The following is a 22,434-nucleotide window of genomic DNA, read 5'->3' as shown; positions in this document are numbered from 1 at the left end:
CAGACCGAGCGTTAATTATCATGTACATTTTTAGGACGAGCGTTCGGTCTAAGACCGAGCGCCACTTAGGAACGTACGCTTTTAGGTCAAGACTTTTCACTGATTCAAAATTTAAGAAGTTTGGGCTTTATATAAGGTAAGATACTTGAAATTTATGTATTACAATTTGACTAAGTGTTCAAGAGGGATGTTATCAAGCTTCTCAATCTCACGCAACACTCATGAAGGGTACGTCTGGCCAAATGCTCACACGTAATGCTATATAAGAGGGCGTTCGTCCTCAAAGGGAGTCCTTTCCAAATGAAAGGGTCCGACTACGTCAAGAATTTACTGCTAATACCGAACGGTCAATGACCGTATCGATAACGAACGTTCATTTTCATAGGCTTTTCATATTTACATTCCACATACAGTAACCATATTTTCCAGTATACTTACATTCATTTAATCATATCCTATCATATCTTATACTTCTCAAGCTTTGAATTAAACATCATATCCAATCATCCAATACCAAGATCATACAACATACAACTTTACAGATCATTCATATACACAATCATAAAATTCTCAGTACATACATGCATCACTTTTCATATATCATCTCAGAATCATTATCATATTTTCAAACTTCACACACGCACATGCAGTACAGAGATCACATGAATTAAATCTAATAAGCTTCCCTTACCCGGATTAAGCAACGTGCGTTCGTTCTTCAGAGAGAAAACAAGATTCCAGGATACTCCTCTACCCTTAACGTTCAAACCCCAAAAACTCCTCAAACTAAAATTTCAGAAAACCAATATTGGTTCAGATAAGGTGCATGCAGATTCAAAATGAGGCTTGCATGTTGAAAATGAAGAGTAGTTGAGGACGTGAAACTTACCCGTTTCAGAATCCAAAACTGTTCGGTTTGATGGGAAGCTCACGGTGCAGGGATGGTTCTCACGGTGCTGAAACGTGAACGGAGTAACGGATGATGAGTTACAGAGGAGAGAAGAAGAAAGGTCTCTAGAGAGAAGACAGAGAATTTGGAAGCAAAAGTTTTGGGGAAGAAGACGAAGTGTGCAGAGAAGGGGAAGGGTTTTCCAGAGAAATTAATTTCTCTTCCCTCGTAGAACGATCGCCCATCCGCTCACTGCCACTTGGATCCCACTAACTACTTGGAACGTTCTAAAGTGACACTTGTCAGCATGCATGCAGTGTGAGTGTGAGTGCGTTTTAATGGAAGGGCGTGCGTGCCACGGTGCATTAATGGAAGCACAGTGGTGACTCATCAGAGTAATTAATGGGGCGTGACAATCCCCCTAACTAAAAAAAATTTTCGTCCTCGAAAATTAAGTCTTACCAGGGAAGAGGTGAGGGTACAAGTCTTTCATAGCGTCTTCCACTTCCCAGGTAGAGTCGCCCGTCTTTTCATCCCACACCACTTTCACCAACCGAACGTTCTTCCGCTTGTATAACTTAGTACGAACGTCTTCAATGCGAACCGGCTTCATCTCCAGCGTTTGGTCTTGTCGAAGACGAACGTCCTCTAGCTCCAATATGTGTGAGGGATCCGATATGTATTTCCGGAGTTGAGAAACGTGGAACACCGGATGAAGGTTGGACAATTGTGGAGGCAAAGCCATTTCGTATGCAACTGGTCCAATCTTCCTTGTGATCTGGTACGGCCCCACGAACTTGGGAGATAATTTCTTTGATCGTAACGCTCTGCCTACTCCAGTAGTTGGATTAATCCTTAGAAAAACGTGATCGCCAGCTTTGAACTCCAAGGGTCGTCTTCTCTTATCGGCATATGACTTCTGCCTGCTTCTGGACGTCTTCAATCTCTCTTGTATTAATTTCACCTTTTCAGTCGTTTGTTGAACGAGTTCTGGTCCAGTCAATATGTTTTCTCCTTCTTGAAACCAGCAAAGTGGCGTGCGGCATTTACGTCCGTAAAGTGCTTCGAAGGGAGCCATTCCAATGCTGGACTGGAAGCTGTTGTTGTAGGTGAACTCTACTAACGGCAGTACTTCATCCCAAACGCCCATGTGATCGAGTACGCACGTCCTCAATAAGTCCTCGAGCGTCTGAATCGTTCTCTCTGATTGACCGTCCGTATGAGGATGGTACGCTGAACTCATTTGGAGTTTGCTGCCCAGTTCGCTTTGCAACGACTGCCAAAACCGAGAGGTGAATCTTGTGTCTCGGTCAGAGACGATGCTGGACGGCACTCCATGCAAATGAACGATCTCTTTGATGTAGAGCTTGGCCAAGTTGGTCATGGACATCTTCAAGTTGACAGCTAGGAAGTGAGCACTCTTTGTTAGACGATCCACTATCACCCAAATGGAATCGTGATTCTTGACCGTGCGAGGCAGGTGTGTCACGAAGTCCATTGAGATGCTGTCCCACTTCCATTCGGGAATCTCCAAAGGTTGTAGTAGGCCGCCCGGTCTTTGATACTCAGCTTTGGCACGTTGACAAGTTAAACATGATGCCACAAAACGTGCGACATCACTCTTCATTCCTGGCCACCAGAACGAACGTCGAAGGTCTTGATACATCTTAGTCATACCAGGGTGTATGCTAAGACGACTATGATGTCCTTCCTCCAAGATAATCCTCTTCAGCTCGCCATCATTAGGAACGCACGTCCGACCCATGTAACGTAACATGCCGTCCGTTCCAGTGTTGAAATGTTTGGCCTGATCCGTACCGAGCGCGCTTAAAATCTTCACCAGATCTTCATCCTCTCGTTGTTTCATCTTGATACGGTCAAACACGTTGCTAGAAATTCTAAGGTTACAGCATTTAATAACGTTCGCTCCTAATTCGAACTGTAACCTTAGGTCTCGGAAACTCTCCACCAAACTTAGCTCTTTAACCATCATTACCGAGACATGAACTGCCTTCCTGCTTAGAGCATCCGCCACAACGTTCGCTTTACCAGGGTGATAAAGCAACTCAAAATCATAATCCTTTAGGAATTCAAGCCACCTCCGCTGCCTCATATTCAACTCCTTTTGATCAAAGAGGTACTTGAGGCTCTTATGATCACTAAAGACTTGGAAAACAGATCCATACAAGTAGTGCCTCCAAATCTTCAGAGCAAAGACGACCGCTGCCAGCTCTAGGTCGTGCGTTGGATAATTCCTCTCATGTATCTTCAATTGCCGAGAGGCGTACGCCACTGCTCGTTTCTCTTGCATAAGAACGCACCCCAAACCTTGGTGTGATGCGTCACAGTAAACTTCGAAAGGTTTGGCAGTGTCCGGAATTACCAAAACTAGAGCGCTCGTCAACTTCTGCTTCAGCTCTTGAAAACTAGATTCACACCGATCGGTCCAAGCGAACGGGTGATCCTTCCTGGTCAGTTGTGTCAACGGTGCTACTATCTTAGAGAACCCTTCTATGAAACGCCTATAGTAGCCCGCGAGTCCCACAAAGCTCCTAACTTCAGTGACCGAGCGTGGACTCTCCCATTCCAAGACCGCTCGTACTTTGGCTGGGTCGACTGAAATTCCCCCAGCAGATACGACGTGACCCAAGAATTGCACTTCCTTCATCCAGAATTCGCACTTGGTTAACTTAGCGTACAACTCCCTTTCCCTCAACACTCCAAGTGCTAATCTCAAGTGTTCTTCATGTTCCTCGCAGCTCTTGGAGTAAATGAGAATATCATCAATGAACACCACCACAAATTTGTCCAAGTACGGCCTGAAGATCCTATTCATGTAGTCCATGAAGACTGCTGGAGCGTTCGTCACACCGAACGGCATGACTACGTACTCATAATGTCCATACCGAGATCTAAAGGCCGTCTTCTGAATATCTCCATCCTTAACCCGAATTTGGTGGTAGCCCGATCTCAAATCTATCTTGGAGAAGACGCTCGCTCCATGCAATTGATCCAGCAGATCGTCAATGCGAGGCAGTGGGTATTTGTTCTTGATGGTCAGCTTATTCAATTGACGGTAATCAATACAAAGCCGAGAGCTGCCATCCTTCTTCTTCACCAATAATACAGGCGCTCCCCAAGGTGACACGCTTGGACGGATGAACCTCTTGTTCATCAATTCTTCAATCTGCTTTTTAAGCTCAACCAATTCAGCGGGTGCCATTCTATATGGTTGAACGGATATGGGAGCCGCGGTAGTTACCAAATCAATGGTAAACTCAACTTCACGAACGGGAGGCAATCCAGGCACCTCATCCGGGAAGACGTCCGGGAATTCGTCCACAATCGTTCGTCCTTCAGTGTACTTATTGGACGAACGTTCAAAACTCTTATCCGCAACCTCTCTGTCTTCATGCGTCATGATCAAGAAGCAACTGGCGCCTTCCATTATATCTTCCTTAATTTGACTGAGCGTCACTCCCAACTCTTCTTCATATTCGTCAGGAAAAATCAATTCCTTAGCCCCACAATCTATGAGAATGCGATTGGTATTCAGCCAATCCATTCCCAAAATTACTTCTAAGTCTTTGAGAGGCAAACATATCAAATTCACCTTGTATCTACGCCCTTCTACCTCAATAGGACATCTAACGCACACGGTAGATGTCCTAATCTCTCCAGCTGCTGGGGTTGACACCACCAAGTCAAACTGCATGTCACTCTCAACTATCCCCAACTTATCAACGCACGCCTTCGAGATGAAGGAGTGTGTCGCCCCCGAGTCAAACAGCACACAACATTGCTTTCCATGAATTAAGCAGGTACCGGTGATGAGCGTACCTGAGCTCGCGGCTTCCGTTCCAGTGATTGCATATACACGCCCAACAGCTTGGGCTCGTCCACCTCTCCCTTGCTGATTCCTTCCAGCGTTCGGCGGCCTCATCAATGCACGTCTCCCCATATTACACTCGTTCTCCAGGTGGCCATGTCTTCTACAACGAGTGCAATATTTTACTCCTACCAGTTGAGGACAAGCTGACTTGAAATGGGGTCCTCCACATTGAAAACACCTTACTGACCCTGATTGTCCGGTCTGTCTAGCCACTACCACTGCTTGCGATCCACTTGACTGTCCTGGACGAGCGTATGGAGTACTATTCCGAGTCAGATTTGGTCTTGTCAATATCGGCCCCCTAGAAGTCTGTTGCTTCTTACGCTGCTCAGCTTCAGCCATGTTCTTCTCCAATACCTTTGCTCGTTCAACCATTGCAGGAAATGAACGGATACACAGGCTGGAGATTAACACCTTTAGATCGCTCCTCAAACCATTCTCAAATTTCCTACACTGCCATTCCGCACTGGTTGCCATGGTATTAAAACGAACCAAGTGCTTAAACTTGTTCGTATACTCAGAAACAGTCATCCCTCCTTGTGTCAACTGCAGAAACTCCACCTCTTTGGCGAAACGGACGCTATCTGGAAAATATTCTTCATAGAATTTGCTCCTGAAAACTTCCCAAGTAATAGGACTGTGAGCGTCCGTTAATATGGCCCTCACGCTCGCCCACCAGTGGCTCGCTTCTCCCGTTAGAAGGTATTCTGTGAAAGCTAAGCGGTTCTCATCTGGGCACATCTTAGCGTTGTAAATTCTCTCCATGTCACGCAGCCATTGGTCTGCCTCATCAGGAAGGCACGTCCCACTGAACTTGGCTGGACGGTGTTGGAGAAAGCTTTCCAAACTCCACTCAGCATGTGGCGCAACATTAGAAGAGGACGCCCCCGGCGTGCCCCTAGTTGCAGCAAGAATTTCCATCAATTGTCGCTGTGTAGTCTCAGAGCTGGCGCGAGCGGCCTCCAAGCTCTGCATGGCGTTCTGATTCTGCTGCATTAGCGTGGCATTCTGCTCCATTAACGTGGTATTTTGCTGCTGCAGTCTATCAATCACAGCCTCCATCAATCTTGCGCTGTTGGACGTATCGGGCTCATTAGGCTGAGGAGGAGGAGGAAGTCTAGGCGCCATGTATTCTCTGGACCAGAGAAAACGTACGTTAGTTATGCTCAAGAGTTAAAAATAATAACTCATTAAACACACAATAAGCATACAGCTGAAACGCAGTGCAATCCTAACCTACAGTGTCCTTTAAGAGAACAAAACTGCTCTGATACCAATAATGTAACATCCCAAAATTATACAGTCATCAACCATATACTCAGAATAATTACACGTATCAATAACTCAAACAGTTTTAAAAGTAAAGGAAACAAATTTAAATAAACGGCCGAACGGCCTTTCATATATTAATTAACGAGCGTTCACAAAAGAACAAGGACGAACGGTTTACAAAAACATTACCGAACGTCCAACTATTTACAATCAACAAAAAGAGCGCTCGCTCACAGCCGCTCGCTACTCTAATTACACTAACTAAATAACCGAACGCCTCACTGTTCGGCTTTCACCTCAACTTCTACTAAATTTTCTTCAGCAATGAGTTCCTCTTCAAGGGTTTGCTCCAAGGACGCATCTCCCTCTGCTCACATCCACACGGATGATCATTGCATTTGACAAGACGGATATACATAGACAAGACAACACAAAGGAAATGCAAGGGTAAGCTTATTGAATTTAATTCAAGTCAAACATACAGTTTATACATATCAACATATCAATTTATTCACGACACAATCATTCAAATCATACATTAATTCAACCAAAATCCTGATACTAGACCGACCGTCCGGACATGTATGAATTCTGTGTAGCTACGACGTCCGTGCACCCAGGTGGAAGAGCTGGAATACTCGTCAGCTGCCACCTGAGGTTAGTCCGTTCTGTCCAAGTTACAGTTATGGACTAAGACCTCCTGCCATTCCCACGCATGACATGCTCCTCTCTACGTGAGAACGAGCACTCACGGAATATCAGGATGACCCGCCAGCTAAGCTTGCCACATTCATACTTTACAATTCTCAATCTTTCAACCAAGAGTCGTTCCTCCCTGGAACGCTCGTTCAAATTCCACAAACACAATTTCATTCCTCATGGTGTTCGCACATCTTAATTCAACCTCTTATTAACACTTTCATTCTTTGTTTCACTTGCATTAAAAGACGAACGTTCACTCCCCTTCATAACGAGGACGAACGTCAAGAGCTAAACCAAGAAAGACTCCTTTGAATCAGTTAAATGAACTGATTCTAGTACGATCCAAATAATACTTAGAAAAAATCTAAGTTCAGTAACACTTGAACGAATCCAATGGATAGGTAAAGTCCCAAGTTGTTTGGATAAATAAACTGGACAAGATTTAATTCAGGAGACAAAACGCCAGTCAATGACCGAGCGCGAAAATAAGCTTTTAGTGAATTTTGGACGAACGTCACTGAGGACTTGGACGAGCGTCAATAGAACTATTGGACAACGCTGTTTAGATTTATGGACGAACGCTATTTCAATTCCGGACGAACGCTATTACCGTTCGCTGATAATTTAAAGAAGGAACGAACGTTCGGTATATGACCGAGCGTTCTTTATCACATACGCTTTGGACGAACGTTCGGTATCAGACCGAGCGTTAATTATCATGTACATTTTTAGGACGAGCGTTCGGTCTAAGACCGAGCGCCACTTAGGAACGTACGCTTTTAGGTCAAGACTTTTCACTGATTCAAAATTTAAGAAGTTTGGGCTTTATATAAGGTAAGATACTTGAAATTTATGTATTACAATTTGACTAAGTGTTCAAGAGGGATGTTATCAAGCTTCTCAATCTCACGCAACACTCATGAAGGGTACGTCTGGCCAAATGCTCACACGTAATGCTATATAAGAGGGCGTTCGTCCTCAAAGGGAGTCCTTTCCAAATGAAAGGGTCCGACTACGTCAAGAATTTACTGCTAATACCGAACGGTCAATGACCGTATCGATAACGAACGTTCATTTTCATAGGCTTTTCATATTTACATTCCACATACAGTAACCATATTTTCCAGTATACTTACATTCATTTAATCATATCCTATCATATCTTATACTTCTCAAGCTTTGAATTAAACATCATATCCAATCATCCAATACCAAGATCATACAACATACAACTTTACAGATCATTCATATACACAATCATAAAATTCTCAGTACATACATGCATCACTTTTCATATATCATCTCAGAATCATTATCATATTTTCAAACTTCACACACGCACATGCAGTACAGAGATCACATGAATTAAATCTAATAAGCTTCCCTTACCCGGATTAAGCAACGTGCGTTCGTTCTTCAGAGAGAAAACAAGATTCCAGGATACTCCTCTACCCTTAACGTTCAAACCCCAAAAACTCCTCAAACTAAAATTTCAGAAAACCAATATTGGTTCAGATAAGGTGCATGCAGATTCAAAATGAGGCTTGCATGTTGAAAATGAAGAGTAGTTGAGGACGTGAAACTTACCCGTTTCAGAATCCAAAACTGTTCGGTTTGATGGGAAGCTCACGGTGCAGGGATGGTTCTCACGGTGCTGAAACGTGAACGGAGTAACGGATGATGAGTTACAGAGGAGAGAAGAAGAAAGGTCTCTAGAGAGAAGACAGAGAATTTGGAAGCAAAAGTTTTGGGGAAGAAGACGAAGTGTGCAGAGAAGGGGAAGGGTTTTCCAGAGAAATTAATTTCTCTTCCCTCGTAGAACGATCGCCCATCCGCTCACTGCCACTTGGATCCTACTAACTACTTGGAACGTTCTAAAGTGACACTTGTCAGCATGCATGCAGTGTGAGTGTGAGTGCGTTTTAATGGAAGGGCGTGCGTGCCACGGTGCATTAATGGAAGCACAGTGGTGACTCATCAGAGTAATTAATGGGGCGTGACAATCTTTAATACATTTTTTTACATTAAAGTATATATAGTTTGAGTGTACGACAAAATATTAATAAATACCTGTGAGTGACACAATAAATTTAAAAAATAATAAACAAATTTTAAATAATTTTAATATTATTTTAAATAATAAATTTAAATATAATTTATTTTTAAAGAATTAATTTAAGATGAAATTTATATTTATTTATACATATTATATTTTTTTTAGTTTAATAAATTTATTTTATTTTTAGTTTATGAGATATTGAACATTCAATTGTTTACTTTTTATTTAATAGAAAAATAGTACTATAACATATTTTTACGTTGATTTAACAAATGATATAACGGTAAAATGATTATAAAAGTGTTAGATTTTGTATGTTTTTTTTTTAAAAAGAAGAAAGTAAGTAAGAGTATAGTTAAAAGAATATAAAAATTTAGGTGTTTCAAAATAATATTTTTTTATTCAATATCTTGTATTTCGAACCATTTGTTACTGTTTGAAAACGTGCAATTTGTGCTTCTAAAAGTTCCTCGCCTTAAAACTTTGTGGCTGGTTAAAGTTGCCATCTTTTGCTGAAAATAATTGCTATGTGATGATCTTTTCTGTTTGGATTTATTCTGTGGGAGGTAATATCCAAAAGTAAGGGCATCAATTTTTTCAGAGATCGATCGTGCAGGTAAAATATTTTTGGATTTAATGCACACGAAAATAATGAGAAATAAAAATGTAAAACTATAATTTCCATTTTAGTTGGCCTCTTTTACTTTTATATACTTGTCCTTTTTTACACGTTATGCTATTCTGGAAGAGTCCAAATTTTGGTTTAGCTTCCCTCTATTGACTATTGACATTTTCCGAGGACTATTACATTAGTATAAAATGCACATAACTTAAAATACGCTTAAAAATTATGTGATGATTATTCATAAGAAGAGTAATTTATGGCTAAGTAAAACTATGTACATTTTAATGTATAAGGATGTTTGCCGAGGATATCCTTCAAAGTATCCACTTTGCAAGGATGTATAGCAATACAATGACATGTATTTTTGAAACTTATATTTGACTCGAGTTACAATTAGATTTATTTGTTAATAAATTGATGTTCGGTAAAAGTTGGTTAAAATTAATAAGAACAAAAATCTTCAGCACTATAGAATAATTTTTTATATATATTATTTTGAGTCAAATGAAGTTACTTCAAAAATTGATCTTAAAATATGGTTAGGAGTAAAACAATAAAAAGATTCGAGAAAAAAAAAAAGGAAATTATACAATAACTTGAAATAGTTTGAAGACTGTATTAGAAAAGTTTTGATTTTTTTAAAAGTTTTACACTCTAATTCATTCAGTAACATAAAAGGTAACATCCCTCGATAATATAGATAGATGAAAATCAAACTTTCACAATACTAATCACTAGTAAAAAAACATTTTCTAACGTGCTATATACGCTTCGGTATTAGTGAAATCGAAGCGTATAAAAGCGCGGTGACATTTATATAGTGTTAGCGAACGTATATGCTTCGGTTATGCAAGAATCGATACCTAAAGGGGATATTGTCTCAATTCTGATAACAACCGAAGCAGAAAAGTCTGTTGCACACCTACAAAGTGAACTTTTCACCTGCCAGACTTTTTGAAATAGGGCTACTACCTCGGTTCTAAGAACAACCGAGGTAGAAAAGCCTACTGCATACCTGAAAAGCATACTTTTCACCTGGCAACTTTTCTGATATAGGGATTCTGCCTCGGTTCTCTGACCAACCGAGGCAGTAGAGGTTGACAAATAGGAGTTGGAACGTTCACTATTGCAAAAAACACGTACAACGTCGAATATTTCGGGCTTTTAACGACTAATTCGCGAACGACGTCATATTAGGAGACGTTAAATTAACGTCAAATTTTTTAAATTCGACGTTAGATTAACGTCGAATTTTGTAAATATACGACGTTAACTTAATGTTGAATTTATTAATATACGACGTTAATCAATTTTTTTTTGTTTTTTTAATTAATTGTGATCCTTTTTTACAACTCTACAAGACCTGGAAAGCAGAAAAACAACAAATTTCAATTTTTGATATTTTATAAAGCAAGAACTATGAACGTAGTTGATGAGTGCATATTTATGCCCACATTTATGCTTTAAAATTCAAATTTTTGATGGGATAATTGTGCTTAAATGGTTGATTTTAAGTGAATTTGGGATGATTGGAGTTGTTGGGTTTGAGAAATAAAGAGACGTAAAAAGTGAGTTTTAGCGCATAAATTATTCTTGGATATTCTAATGTTTATTTGTGAAGCTGAGAGTATAAGTTTTATTGGTCCAAATGGCAATTCAAGGCCCAAAATTAGATTTTATTTGGAAAATTCAGAATGGGCTAAAGTGCAGATAGAAGAAATTTCAGGGCATTTGTGCAATTTTGGAAAGTTAGAAAATCTAAAAGATAAAATTCAGTTGTTGAATTTAATTTGGGAATATCAACAGAAAATATCTTCCAAATAATTTTATCATTATCTAAATCTTTTAGTTATTTGGAAGATATAGGATATAAGATAATTAAGTTAATATCTATCAAATATTCTTTAAAAACTGATTTAATCTAATGAATAGTTGAAAGATATAATATATCAACAGAAAATATCTTATCAACAAACTATTCAGAGTCCAAGCCCAATCAAGCCTATATAAAGAGACCCAAGGGAGGCAGAAAGAGGGACTTCATTCATTCATTCTCTCATACTCCTCTCACTTTTCTTTCATCTTGTATTCAACTCCATTCATGGAGAGCTAAGCATCTAGGGCTATTCTGCTGTAATTCCATGATGGATTCTGAGGTTACGTTCAGTTAATGCAATTGTTTACTTTGATTATTGGTTTAAGTTGTTCTCTCTATGTCTTTCATCTCTCTATCTTGTTAAAAGTAAAGATTTTTGCATCATAATGTGTTTGAATCTACATGCATATTGATTATATGAGTTCTAGGGTTTCTAGGTTTAATTGAGAATTTACTTTGATTTAATTTAGGAACTTTCATATGATTAAATGGTTTTTACTATCAATTGAGAATGTACTTTGGTTGGTAGTAATAATTTCAACTATAATCAATTGAGAATTTACTTTGGTTGATTAACTTTTAACTTGGTTAGGAGATTTAAGAATATACATGATTAAACACAATAGAATTTGATTGAGAATGTACTTTGGTTGAATTTATTGTGAATAATCTAGAAAGCTTTTGCATTTGATTGAGAATTTACTTTGGTTAAATGCATGATCACCCTCAAATTAATTAAGAATGTACTTTAATTAATTTGAAACTTAAACAATAATCAATTGAACAATTATCTGTGAATAGCCGATGATTAATCTATCTTGGAAAAGCAGTGGAATTAGCCTATTTAATCATAACTGTTTTAAGTTTCTTATTTATTCTTTAAACATTCTTCAACCATTACTTTTATTCATAAGCATTGCATAAAATTCATAAGAGTCAGGTATTCGAAAGCAATTTCGTGTTTGTAGGGAGACGACTCAGGGTTACTTTATCCCTATCTACTTTCTTGGATACTACTTGGCAATACTGAAGTTGTCTTGAAAAGTAGTATTAATTTGATAGCTTCAACGACAACCTATCAGTAGTATCAACAACAAACAACAATAACCAACAACAAACAAGTTCAACAAATAAATTCTTCAAAATAAAAACGAAAACTAAGCTTCAAAAGGTGGGTTTGTCGGAAAAAAGTGTCGTCACCGGTGACAGAGAAAGCAGAATGTGCCTATGAAGAACAAAAGCACAAAAATAATCGGTCAAAACAAACGAAAATCATAAATAAAATGCATTTGTATCAAATGAAAGAAAGATTACATGTGATGGTCATCAAACTTCGTTCGAGAAAAGTTTGAGAAGAGAATAGGGTATCGCGCGTGTCGCAATCGGGATCGTGACGGGATAGCGAGTCGAAAAACAAAACGGTTTGAGAAAAAGATTTTGGGAGTTGCCACCATAATTTATTATGGAAAAACTATGGAAAACCGTAAAAGAAAAGTGTGGTCTACGAAAACTAGATTTTAGGTTCGAGAATCGGTTACGCGTAAGGAAGGTATTAACACCTTATCGCGTCTGCCCAAAAGCAGTACCTTTAATTAAATGTATAAAGTTGACATGGTTTCCCAAATATTTAATTTTCCCCAAAAATAAAAATATAAAGAAATTATTAAGAAACAAAAATATTTTTTTGTTTTATGAACCCGACAATGATTGACCTTGCTCCTACGTATATTCATTTAATGGAAAATCAGGGATCACGTAGTTCTTTATCTAGAAAAAGGTTTCTGAGTTTGTTTGAAAATTATTATGGATTATTTTTGATTTTTGAAAAGTGAACTCGATTAGGATTAACATCGTTTTTTTTATATTTTGAAGAAATTCTTTTATTTTGAAAATGGTGGGAAAAAAGGAAAGAAACCGGCCATAGGTCGACGAGTACTTATAGAATTTATTTTTTGACTTAGTATTTTTTTTTATAGGAAAATACGTGATAAGAAATATTTTTTTTATTTATTTTTATAAAAAAATAAATATCACATGATGCAAGAGATATAACCAATATCAAAAGAGATGAGAGAAGATGTTCTTTTTTTTTGAAAAAAAAAATTATTGGTGTGTAGTAAAAAAAATAATACCTTTAGAAAGACCTTCAACGAAAAGAGAAAAAAAAAAAGAACGGTGCAGAGATGACATACCTTTTCAGCTTTCAATACTCCTCTAGTTCTTCCTTGATAGTTTTTTTTGGCAGAGAGTCCCTCTAGCATGAGAACTTACTTTTCTATACACTCTATTATTTCAGAGTGTCTCTCTCTTTTTCGTCCATGACAGGGTGCGCATTTATATACACACATTGTAATATTATCGTAATTTTGCCCTTAATTGTGAATTAATTGGCAATGAACAAAATAAGGAAAGAAAATGTCTTGGCTCAAAGAAAAAGAAATCAAATAATATTATTGTTAGAAAATTTGTTCATTTTTAAAATCATATTTTCCTCTTATATACTATTTTAATTATTGTTTATAATTATTAGCATAATATTGATTTAAATTATTATCACATTAAATTAACATTTCAAAAATATTGTGTCTGGTATTATAGTTATTATTTTATCCTTTTTACCCACCATTAATTATTATTTTCTTATTTTATTTATTTATTTACTTACCTGGACAAAATTTGGTGTTGACAGCTGCCCCTCTTTATTAAATTTTGCTAGATAACATGAGCCTTAGAGTTTTGGTGTTATCATAGTAAAAGTTAAATAAAGATAAAGACATTAATTTCGTTCGGGTCTAAAGAGAAGGAAAAAGATTACCTCGAAGCATACCTGGTAGAAAGTGTAGCAACTTTGTGGATTTTGCTGAAGAGTCGTGACACCTGTGGAGGGTGTGTCATACCCTATGAACTTTGTTGGAGAGGTGTATGAACCTCGTGAATTAAAACCCTTTTTTTGAGAGGCGCAAGAACCTCGTGGAGGGCGTACCACCTTTGATTTCGCTTAAGAGGTGTACTTGCCCTATGAATCTCGCTGTGGAGGGGGTATCACCTTTGATTTCGCTTAAGAGGTGTACTTACCCTATGAATTTCACTGGAGAGGTGTATAAACCTCATGAATTGAAACCTTTTTTTTTAAGGTGCAAGAACCTCGTAGTATTTGATGGAGAGGCGCAGGAATCTCTTAATATTTGATGGAGAGGCGCACAAACCTCGTAATACTTGATGGAGAGGCGCATGAACTTCGTAATATTTGATGGAGAGGCGCACGAACCTCATAATTTGTTTTTCTTTTTTTGAATTCTTTAGTGTCAGGATGAAAACTGGGCTTTGGTGCCAGGGTGAAAACTGGACTTTTTTTTTTGTGCCAGAATGAAAATTGGGCTTTGGTGCCAAGATGAAAACTGGGCTCTAGTGCTAGGATGAAAACTGGGCTTTGGTGATAGTTATGAGTGGGCGCATGACCTCCCCATATGGGTATTGCTGATGTTGCATGCACTCTCCTTTCCTTCTCTTTTTCCAGATTAAAACAAATTTTTTTTGGAATAGTGGCCGAAGATGTAATTTTTCCATTCTTTAGCCCAATCTCGATTCTTTTGGTCTATGATGATGATATCAGCAAAATTGGAAGTCACACTTTCGACCATATGCTCATGAAAAAGTGGTTGTAGTGTGGTCACAAACATTGCAACCATGTCCTTGTTGTATAGAGGTGGCTCCACCTTTGCTGCCAATTCTCTTTATAGTTGCGCATACTCCTTAAAAGACTCCTCCTCTTTCTTTGCCATGTGGTGCCATTGTAACCTGTCTGGCGTGACGTTCATGTTGTATTTGTACTGCCTTACAAAGGCATCTGCCAAATCTGCCCAAGAACATATATGAGAGAATTCCATATGCGTATAACAACTCAATGATGATTCAGCCAAGCTATCTTGAAAGAAATGGATAAGCAATTTTTCGTCATGAGCATAAACAACCATTTTTCGGCAACACATGGTCAATTGGTTTTTAGGGCATGTGTTACCCTTATATTGCTCGAATTCTGACACCTTAAACTTATGTGGGATTATCACACTTAGGGCTAGGCTCAACCTCGCCACATCACCAAACCCATAACTTTCAGACCCCTCTATGGATTTTAGTCTGTCTTCCAACACTTCAAGTTTACTTTTCGCTTCCTCTATGTCTGTGTGCATGGTGGCCTTAGTCGAAACTTCATGTGCAACAACTGCATGAGGAGACTTGGATATTTCATTCACCTTCGTCTCTATCGTGTGGATAGGCCCTTGAGTGCTAGTATGCTATTGGTTATGGGAAATGCCAAAGAAGTGTGCTCTGCCTCTCAGTGATCTCCAATGGGCAGCGTGTAACCTGGTGGCAAACCATACATGGGAAACGTGAATTGTGTGCCCACAACGTTATGTGCTCGAGGATGAGCCTTATCCTTGGCCTTTACAAACGAAGTCTCTCTTGCAACCTTCATGGCTTTCAAAGCTTCCAAGATTTGACCGATTTGATCCTTTAGTTGGCTAATATTAGCCTTTACAGCTTCACGTTCCTCTTCCTAAACTTCCATAGCTTCAGAATTTGCTCGAGTCCTATAAGGATGTCGTGGAAGTCGCGTCGTTCTTTTTACTTTTTTTTTTATACTTTTTGGCTTTTAGTACTTCCCTGCATTCTACGCCATGGTAATGTGTGCTTGATGTATTGATATATGGGTGAGAATTCACGTGAGATCCTCATTCACCCTTTTTTTTTTTAAAACTCTGAACTTTTTCACTGATGTACTTTTTGAAATGATTTCCATCGAATTCATGAATTCTCGTTGGAGTTGGCGATGCATAGTGTATTATGTTTTTTATTCTCTTTTCTTTGAACCCCTATGATGATGCATGCATGATGCTGAATGTATGAATGCATGAACCTATAATGAAAAACCTTGTTTCGACCAATGCCTAATAGAAGACCTGGCTAACTAGAACGAGGAAACCTAGATGTATGCTAAGCTTTTTGTATTTTTTTTGAATGAAAGAGATTTGATACCCACATAAAAAAAGTTCCAAATAAAGCTTCTCATTGACGAAGATATACACATGATAGTTATTTATGCAGATAAATGATTATGACTTTTTCATGATGCAATACTGTGCAAGTAGTTTTTTTTTTTTGAAAAAAAAGTAATGTTCTGCCTTTGATTGATTTTTTTTGTAATATTATTTTATTTTTGCAGAGTCAATTTGAAAACAATGGATGTCAAAAATTTTGAAGTCGGATATTCAAAACAGTGCTTGGCATTTTCTTTTGACATTGATATGTGCATGCTTGAATTCACAGAAAAGTTGAAAGTGGTAAGGGTTTAAAAGATTTAAAGGACACTGGGATAACCATGTTGGTGTGTAATATGTGAATACGAGATACAACACATCAAAATGAGTATGGAGATATGGATCCATGAATGTCAAAGCTGCCCCAGTTTTTAGGCATGAGTTTCGTTCAAGATAAGGAATAGGTATGGAAAGGATTTATCGAAAAAGGATTGCCCCAATTGGTTTGATTTTCTTTTGCATGCTTTTGGTTAGTTAGGGAGTTCCCAAATAGCACAAGCGAGAATAACTTTGGCAAGACCAATATGTTATAGTTTGTGGGTAGTAATAGTTTTTGTCAGAGCCAAACTCTTTTTCTTTTGGGGAAGGCTGGAGGATGAGTGTTTTCAAGCAATGCGCACACACATATATCACAATAGAAAATACTATCAGTTACTTAAAATCTTTGATCACAAAAACATATGATAATAAATTACTCAAAATGTAATGATTTCCTTTTCTATGTTTTTTTTTGCAAAATGATAAAACTTTTTGAGAAATACTTTTTTTTATATTTTTCTCTTATCACATTCGTTTGTTTTTTTTTTTCAAGAAATTGAATTTGAAGAAAACCATCAACTGGACCCAATGGGCTTAAAAAATGTTCTTGTTACAGTGAATGAAAATCTTCAAAGATTAAGTTTTTTATTTTCAATTTTTCTTTGTTTTTTTTAAATTTTGATTCTTTTTTTTCAAAAATATTTCTTTCTTTTTCATACCCAAAAAAATATAACATTATGTCAACCTGACCTGTTCAAGGGAAGTTGAAAGAATTTTTTTTATTCTTTTTAAGACTCAAAATAGGTTATAAAGAAAGATAATTTTTTATGAAGAAACATGTCCACATATTAAATCACGATCGTTTTATTTTCGAAACTCTTAACTTAGAAGAAAAATAAAGTTCAAATGCAATAAGTTGCCCCTCGTTTTTATTTTTTCTTCTTTTATGGATAAAATGGACGATGAAAAATGATGAAGAAGAAAACTATTTTCGCGATTTCATGTCATACATGCTTCAAAAAAAATGAAAGTTAATTAATTCAATTGACTAAAAAAGTGTTTATTTTGCCTTATTTATTTATGCATTAAAACATGACATTTTTTTCTTGTTTTTTTATTCAAATAAAAATACGACACATTTATTGTTATGTATAAAGAAAATGAAGGAAAATGATAAAAATGTTGCTAATGCATATGATGCATGAAGATGTCTATGCCAAAATAATGATTAAAAGACAACATGTTTTATGTTTTTAAGGTAGGTCCAGTGTCTTAAGGTCTAAGCATTGTGTATGCAATCTCACAAGGAAGGCTTCCTAAACCTAAAATCAAGGCCACCAGAGCTATGGTCCTTTTCACAGCATTTTCCACAACAATTGACATGCAATTAGGTGTGAAATTGCATGTGAGGAGAACATACACTAGTTGAGGTTCTCATGATAGCCAAACTGGACGTAGTCCAGACGTGACACCGCTACGCAACCCCTCTAATTCTATGTTACACTCAGACTCGGGTATAAGGTCCCACTCATGATATGTACAGTAATAATACTAATAATAAAAGAAAATAAATAAATTACCAAAATAAATAAAGACAAGCATATATAAATAAAGGGAAAAAAATGAAATAAAATAAAATAAAGAAAAACCACATCAATTTCGCACACTTAATTAACAAGGCCTGATTCTCTAGCGTCTCCAACGGAGTCGCCATCTGTCGCAACCGGGATCGTGACGGGACGACGAGCCGAAAAACAAAACGGGTTTGAGAAAAAGATTTTGGGAGACGTCACCATAATTTATTATGGAAAAACTATGGAAAACCGTAAAAGAAAAGTGTGGTCTACAAAAACTAGATTTTAGGTTCGAGAATCGGTTACGCGTAAGGAAGGTATGAGCACCTTACCACGCCTGCCCAAAAGCAGTACCTTTAATTAAAGGTATAAAGTTGACATGGTTTTCCCAAATATTTAATTTTCCCCAAAAATAAAAATATAAAGAAATTCAGAAACAATTTTTTTTTTGTTTTATGAACCCGATAAGGATTGACCTTACTCCTACGTATATCCATTTAATGGAAAATCAGGGATCACGTAGTTCTTTATCTAGAAAACGGTTTTTGAGTTTGTTTGAAAATTATTATGGATTATTTTGGATTTTTGAAAAGTGAACTCGATTAGGATTGACATCGTTTTTTTTATTTTAAGGAAATTCTTTTATTTTGAAAATGGTGGGAAAAAAGGAAAGAAACCGGCCATAGGTCGACGAGTACTTATAGAATTTATTTTATGACTTATTATTTTTTTATAGGAAAATACGTGATAAGAAATATTTTTTTTATTTATTTTTATAAAAAATAAATATCACGTGATGCAGGAGATATAACCAATATCAAAAGAGATGAGAGAAGATGTTCTTTTTTTTTTTGAAAAAAAAAACAGTATTGGTGTGTAGTAAAAAAAATAATACCTTTAGAAAGACCTTCAACGAAAAGTGAAAAAAAAGAAGGGTTCAACGAAAAGTGAAAAAAAAGAAGGGTGCAGAGATGACATACCTTTTCAGCTTTCAATACTCCTCGAGTTCTTCCTTGATAATTTCTTTTGGCAGAGTCCCTCTAGCATGAGAACTTACTTTTCTCTATACTCTCGCATACACTTTCTATCTCTATTATTTTAGAGTCTCTCTCTTTTTCGTCCATGAGAGGGTGCGTATTTATATACACACATTGTAATATTATGGTAATTTTGCCCTTAATTGCGAATTAATTGGCAACGAACAAAATAGAGAACGAAAATGTCTTGATTCCAAGAAAAAGAAATCAAATAATATTCAAGACATTAATTATAATTATTGTCAGAAAATTTGTCCATTTTTAAAATCATATTTTCCTCTTATATACTATTTTAATTATTGTTTATAAAATTAAAATAATATTGATTCAAATTATTACCACATTAAATTAACATTTCAAAAATATTGTGTCTGGTATTATAGTTATTATTTTATCCTTTTTACCCACCATTAATTATTATTCTCTTATTTTTTATTTTATTTATTTACTTACCCGGACGAAATTGGGTGTTGACAGCGCGCTAAGATAAAGTGAATGAATTTTCTTTCAATCTCCCGCTCAAGTTTTTATTGAATTTACTAACCTTTTAACGTCTAACGCTGGGACAGTCGACGTTTTACATCCTTTTTACGTCGAATTACAATTCTAAACGACGTTTAATAATTGGATTTATTTACAAAAATGCCACTGGTCATTTTTAACGTTGGTTATTCAGTGGTTAGACGTTAAACACATGACGTTATATGCTGTTTTTGTACTAGTGGTTCTATGCACTTACAACCCCTGGTTCAAGACGTTTTGTCGCAGGCTCTACGATATCGGTTGTCCTTCAACCGAGGCAGTATGGTGTTTATGCTTCAGTTTACTTTGTAACCGAGGCATATAGTTATTAACATATTTTTTTAAATTTTCTGGAGGGATTACGCCTCGGTTGCTCTTATGACCGAGGTAGTAAGGTTCTTATTGCCTCGTTAAGTGGAGAACAGAGGCAATAGGCTGTTTAAATTTATGAAATAGCGAAAGAAAAACACTCTTCCTGTTCATATTCTTGTCCCCGCGAAACATAACCCTCTCCTGCACTACTCGCTCGCGCCCTTCTCCATCACTACTTGTGCTCACGCCTCCCTCGCCCGCTTCCCTTGCTTTCGCACCGTGGTCGCACCAGCTTCATGGTCGCGCTCCGTCACACGCCTCCTTCACTCATTTCTCAAGCAGTTCTTCTAACCCTTATCGTCGCGTCGTTGCTGTGAGTCGCCGCCACCACCATTGTTTTCGCCACCACTGGTCATGCCACCACGCTCCCAGGTTCATTACTCTTTCCATTTTTTGCTTTTTATTGTTTGATGATTGTGAAAAAATGTTAATGTGTATGATATGCTGTGTAAGATATGTAGGATTTTGGATTTGTGAATGTGAAAGAGAGGTTTATATTGTGATTAGTATAAATTAGTTTAAGTATCTCATTGTCAATATAATCTAAATGATATTAGCATAAGTTAGTTAAGTTTTGATTAGATTAGTTTAGGTATTGATTAAATTACTTTAACATTATGATCATAATTGTTTTTGGGAATAATTACCCTCTAAAATTTATTAGCATGGATCACAAAATAGAGACATTGTAAAGATAACATCAAGCATCATTTGAAAATTTAAGGTTAGGAATCATGAGATTAATTAATGTGTTGTTTTGTTTTTGTCCAGATATTGAATGGGATATGGTCACACCTTGAATACAAAAACGATCAAAGTGATCATTCAAGATTATTGAAATTGTATAACTTTGTACATTGGATTGATTTATGCTTCAAAGTTGATTTATGATTAAATTGAATTGATTTATGCTTCTAAGAAGTTGATTTATGATTACATTGAATGCATTTATGTTTTAATATACTTTTTATTCAAAATATATGCTTTTGGATTGTTTTGCCTGTAAAATTATATGTAGGTCTGTTTCTGCAATTGGGAATGTTGCAGCATCAGACCTATTCTTAAAAAAAATAGGGGAATATGCTTCGGTTGTGACCATAACCGAGGTAGAAATTCCCCCTATGCCATCGGTTAAGGTCACAACTGAGACAAAAAGTTTGGCGAAAAATATAAAAAATAAAAATAAAAAACACTCTACTGCCTCGGTTGGGACCTGAACTGAGACGTGAAGTCATTCGAAAAAAAAGAATAAAACAAAATCCTACTGTTTCGGTTACGTTTGAACCGAGGCAAAATCGTACCCTTTTATGCCTCGGTTCAGAACCCAACCATAAAAGGGTAGACTTTTTGCCTTGCTTGTATATGCCTCGATTCAAGAACCGTTTATGGATGAAAATAACCTTTGTCGTTTCCCCTTACTGCACTAGTGAATAATTCTATCACTTAGAGTTTGATTTAAATTATTTTATCATCAATTATTTTGAAAGTTAGTTGAGATAATAAAAAATCTAAACTTCTCTTTGTCAACATATGGTTAGATTTTCTAATCTCAAACAATTTCAAACACTTATTGGGTCTAGGATAAAATGATACTACAAAAAAATCATGTTAAATGTTATGGTTTTAATATATAATATTTTTAAAAGATGTCACATCTAACTGTATAACATGATAATTATAGGTTTAATAGCCAATTTAGTCCCCACTTTGGTTGAAAAATCTCAATTTAGTCCCTCGTTATAAAAGTGTTTTACATTAGTCCTAACTTTTAAAATAGTGGGTCAGATTGGTCCCTTTCGTTAAATATAAGTTAACGAGATTAATGGATGATGATGTGACACAGCTTAAAGCTGATGTGTTAGATTGGTCCCTCGTTAGCTTTAAGTTGTGTCACATCATCATCCATTAATTTTGTTAACTTATATTTAACAGAAAGGACTAATCTGACCCACTATTTTAAAAGTTAGGACTAATTCAAAGCACTTTTATAACGAGGGACTAAATTGAGATTTTTCAACCAAAGTGAGGACTAAATTGGCTATTAAACCATAATTATAAAATTCTCATACTTTTATTTATAATTGTGAATTTGTTAACTTTCGTATTATTGTTTAAAATTATAACATTTTGAACTGTCATTTCTTAATAAACCATTATTTATTCTCATTCAACCATACTCTTCTGCCTCTTTTATTTCCCAAATCTCTCTAACTTTTTTATTTTCCAATTTTTTCCCGTTCAATCTCATTTCCAAGAG

At 36.6% G+C, this 22,434-nt stretch overlaps 2 protein-coding genes across 2 annotated transcripts; both read right to left on the bottom strand.

Moving 5' to 3' along the window:
- Positions 1-1,340: 1,340 nt before the first annotated feature.
- LOC148206006 (uncharacterized) lies at positions 1,341-1,967 on the bottom strand. Its single transcript, XM_088106116.1, has one exon. It carries the CDS (start codon positions 1,965-1,967, stop codon positions 1,341-1,343), a length of 627 nt encoding a protein of 208 aa, XP_087962242.1.
- A 55-nt stretch (positions 1,968-2,022) lies between these two features.
- Positions 2,023-5,909, bottom strand: LOC148206005 (uncharacterized). Its single transcript, XM_088106108.1, has 6 exons — positions 4,911-5,909; positions 4,152-4,406; positions 3,796-3,950; positions 3,218-3,708; positions 2,708-2,932; positions 2,023-2,165 (listed from the first exon to the last, which is right to left on the bottom strand). The coding sequence occupies exons 1-6, from the start codon at positions 5,907-5,909 to the stop codon at positions 2,023-2,025; spliced, it is 2,268 nt and encodes a 755-aa protein (XP_087962234.1).
- Between the last annotated feature and the right edge of the window lie 16,525 nt (positions 5,910-22,434).

The sequence above is a fragment of the Vigna umbellata genome, chromosome 1 (genome assembly GCF_029865625.1).
Source record: "Vigna umbellata cultivar VRB3 chromosome 1, Vumbellata_1.0, whole genome shotgun sequence".
Taxonomy (NCBI): Eukaryota; Viridiplantae; Streptophyta; class Magnoliopsida; order Fabales; family Fabaceae; genus Vigna; species Vigna umbellata.
This window is presented reverse-complemented; position numbering and strand designations above follow the sequence as displayed.